Source organism: Salvia splendens, chromosome 6 (genome assembly GCF_004379255.2).
Source record: "Salvia splendens isolate huo1 chromosome 6, SspV2, whole genome shotgun sequence".
Classification (NCBI taxonomy): Eukaryota; Viridiplantae; Streptophyta; class Magnoliopsida; order Lamiales; family Lamiaceae; genus Salvia; species Salvia splendens.
In genome coordinates this window covers 34,430,254-34,434,544 of record NC_056037.1, presented here as the reverse complement: position 1 = coordinate 34,434,544, position 4,291 = coordinate 34,430,254, and the positions used below count along the sequence as shown (strand labels likewise).

General features: G+C 29.1%; 1 protein-coding gene across 1 annotated transcript; it reads left to right on the top strand.

Moving 5' to 3' along the window:
• Positions 1 to 3,583: 3,583 nt before the first annotated feature.
• On the top strand, positions 3,584 to 4,291 carry LOC121809177. The gene has a single exon (XM_042209718.1). It carries the CDS (start codon positions 3,584 to 3,586, stop codon positions 4,289 to 4,291), a length of 708 nt encoding a protein of 235 aa, XP_042065652.1.

The window sequence follows — 4,291 nt, the reverse complement described above, 5'->3', positions numbered from 1 at the left end:
TTTTAAAAACTTTAATGCGTTTTGAAATATTTCTTAATAGAATAAAGATAAATGCACCTAATACTCATAAATTCTAAATCAAACCATGGCTATTGTATATAAATTTATTATTATTATTATTATTATTATTATTATTATTATTATTATGTTATTAAATTGTGAATATTATAAATATATGTAGTACTATATGTAATGCATATTTCACTTATTATCTATTTGTATGCACATTGTATTTTTATAGTATAAGTTGAAACTATAAATTAATATGTAATATTAGATTTGAATTCCTACAATATTCAAAATTTAAATAAAAATATACCCTAAATAAGTTCAAGGGTAAATTAAATAGGAAAAAATTGGAGAAAGACCTGAAATGTATTAATGATTTTTCAGAAACGTGTGGTAATATTTTTTCAAGTTCAAAGATTTCAAACGTGCGAACCTAAATATCCAGTTACCAATTTTAAAGTTCGCTCTACGGAAAATACCTAAAACTTTCAATTATACAAGCGAGGGCCATTATTCAAACACAAAAGTGGAAAATGTACACAATTTTAAGACGTTTATTTTGTGTGTGTACATAATTTGACGCGAGATTACGTATTCATTTCCAAAAATCAAAATCAAATTAGTTAAATTTAACTATTATACTCCTGAAATAGTTCTCATAGGCCCAGATCACTAACTAATAGTACCGCGTTTCAAGCCCATTAGGTTCGATTTATTCAAAAAAGCTTTAAACTGAAACATTCAAAAATCATTTTGCACATTGCCATGATTCTGTCTGAGAAAGTAATCTGATTCCTTAAATTTTAAATTCCTTTATTTGTTTCCATTTTTAATTAAACTGGGAAAGTAATCAAAATCCTGAAACAAAGAAAGTTAGTACAACTTTTCAGGATTTTGAATCATAACTTTTTTTAGGTATTCTTTTTCCCAGTTTTAGGATTCTTACATATTTAATGCAACATAGTACAGTTCATCATCATCATCATCATCATCATCATCATCATCATCATCATCATCATCATCATTTATTACAATATTTTAAAAATAATTTAAAAGTATAAACCATACTTAATTTCAGGATAATAAATAACTATAATTCAAATTATCATAATTATAACTATATTATTAATATTTATTTTATTTTTATTATCATAATAATAATAATAATTTATTAAATAATTAAACATAATTATAATTATATAATAATATAATAATTATTAATTTATAAATTAGTAATTAACAATAAAATTGTAGTGAAATTTTAAATTATAAAATTTATTCAATTAAAAATTAAGTAAATATAATGATGATAATAATAATAATAATAATCTTATTTATTATATTATTATTATATATTATGATGTATAATCCATATTTAAACTATCCATCGTAATAATAAATAAAATAATATAATTATTATCATTTGTAATTAATAATTTATTAAATAATATGCATTATTATTTTTATAAATAAAAAATAATAAGTATATTTTTAGTTTAGTGTTTAAATCAAATATATACTTTCAAATCTTAATATTTTCCAAACACAGGAAAGTAAAGTTATTAGAAATACTATTTCACTGGATTCATTTTCCTTGTCAACTTTACTTTCTCGCCAACCAAACATGACCTTTGTAATTTTGTATCTTCATTCTTCACCCAAAAAAATCATTTTGTATAACAAAAATGCTGCACAACAGTTTACACTTTAAATATATTTTAAAGATTAACAAGATTGATGATATTTTTTTTAGTGTATACTGTATATATAATTGGAGGTTTCTAATTGTAAATTAGTAGTATTTTATTTTATAATATGGTAGTATTATAGTCTTATTAAAACATCTACCACCAAAAACTCAACTGAAAAAAATGAGTGAAATACGAATAGTCTCTAAATTAGTGGTGATCATACATTTTAGAGGCTAAACCATCATTTGTCAATCATTAAATTGATCAAAACCAGCAGACAAGCTTCACCCAATACTCAAAAGACCACCGTTTTTTTTTTGAGAATAATTATACTCACTTTACTTCTTCAGCAAGCTCACTTGATTCATCGATCACATGTGACAGCATTAAATTCTATTTACATAATTCGTTTTCAATTATGTAGCCATCACTATTAATTAACACGACTCTAGCGTGATTATTAATTTTGCATGAGTTTAGGTACTCCAAACCATCTCAGTGCCAAAGGGTATGATTAAAACTGTTGATTCTAATTAGGCAAAGTGATATATACATATGTTAAGGGATGGTTCAAAATTCAAATGATAATCTATCTTATTATAAAATTTATTTAGATTGTACTAATATTTAGATGGATATATACATATTCCTTGATTGATAAATACAGACCAAAATTCATATTATTGAAAGGGTGAAAATTTTATTTTCTCCATTACAATTAATTTCCATTGGAAATACAGTTACTTATGCATTAATTACAACCGTTTTCATTTTTTAATTATTTAGAGCAATATTATAACCCACTATAACAAAAAGAATGTCTAAGTACATTTTATTAATGCTATTAAGGATACCAATTTATGTCTCTTATTATACCACTAACTCTTCATAAAGTGTCATCATTGTTGGTGTCCCAATTAAAATTAGGGGACATCAAATCATATAAAGAAAAATGTTCAATTAAAAACCTTTTTATATACTGATTTGTAATGTATTCATGTATATGTACTAGATCATGGAATAATGATAGCATATCACTATTTATAAACTTTATAGATCATTAAGAATTGCAAAATATAGACCAATCAAATTAGCATATAAACCAAATTAAGCCACCGTATGAATTAATGTAAATTTATTAGTAGAAAGATAAATAAATATTTCTGCCTGTTAGTTATCGAAGCATGCGTTACTTATAAACCAAGCAAATTAATCATATATCTCCACAATACAGAAACGTGATTTCTTAATATTTTGCCTCGTTTTATTTCCATAGAATTGAAGTTTTGGTAGAATAATGATTGGTTCACCATTCTCAAAACTTCACCGGTTTCTACGACTCAACTAAATTTAGGAATACAATGCACTAATCTTTATTTTCAACACCTCAATTACATTCATTGCTTCATTCCAAGTCGATGCATATTATTTTCTACTTACTATTATTTGAACCAACTAGTGCATAATTGTATTAATTTGTTATAGCTTTTGCATATTGAAATTTATATAGATGTACGAAAATTTTTTAAAAAATGTAAAACTTGATAAATGTCAAGAAATTTCAGAATTATCAACCAATCAATCAACCTACACAAATTATTCTAACTGTATAAAAAGGAGTAAATGTCAACCTTATTGAAGGAATGCACTGAATTTTGATGAGGATTCAACAAGCATCGGACACGTGTCACCTACAAATTTGAACCTACACCGTACCACACTGTATCACACCGTATTTATCTTGCTTTTAATTTCGTCTCATATTATCAACAGCGATTATTCCAATTTCCAAACCCTAGCGACTCTATAAATACAATTCCCTCTTCTCCTTCAAACCAAACTTGAACACACTCCCACCATTTTTGTGTCTCCGAATTGGTAAAATGCAGGTGACCACCGCACAATCGCTCTCCCCCAGCTTCAGCAGCTACTGCAAAGTCGCCGAAATCGCAGCTCGAACAGTCGATGAATTTTCCAACGAGAGGAAAAATTGCGAAGAACATGAGGAAGAATTCGAGTTCTCGATGACGGCAAGAAATTCAAAATTGCAGTCGCAGACTTCCGCCGGCGACATTTTCCACAACGGTGAGATCCGCCCGGTCTACTCTGTCTTCAATCGAGATTTTTCACTCGGACTCGTCACAATTCAGAAAAAAATCGGAATTAAAAATAGCGTCCGCGATTCGGTTTCTCCGAAAATCCGGCTTCCGCTGAGGAAGCTGTTTCTAGAGGAAAGGGAAACGACGATTGCGAAGTCGTCGAGCTCGTCGGAGGAGGCGGACGAGGTCGACGGCGTAGCGGCAGTGACCTACTGCGTTTGGCCGCCGAAGGCGGAGGAAGAAGGGCGGTGCAAGAAGAGTAGCTCGGCCGGGTGCAATTCGAAGAGATGGAAGTTGAAAGATTTTCTGCACAGGAGCCACAGCCATGGAAGTGACAAGGATTTCGTCGATTTGCAGGAAAATGAAAACAAATCTGCAGGTACTGGCGGGAGAGTGGAAGAGAAGCACAATTCGTGCCTGGCTCAGGGACATGATTTGGCGGGGCTCTTCGGTGATGTAAATGCGTTGAGAAGAAATTTGGAGTCATTTTGA

Coding starts and splice junctions, on each gene's coding strand:
- LOC121809177 (XM_042209718.1), top strand. CDS start 3,584: ATGCAGGTGACCACCGCACAATCGCTCTCCCCCAGCTTCAGCAGCTAC.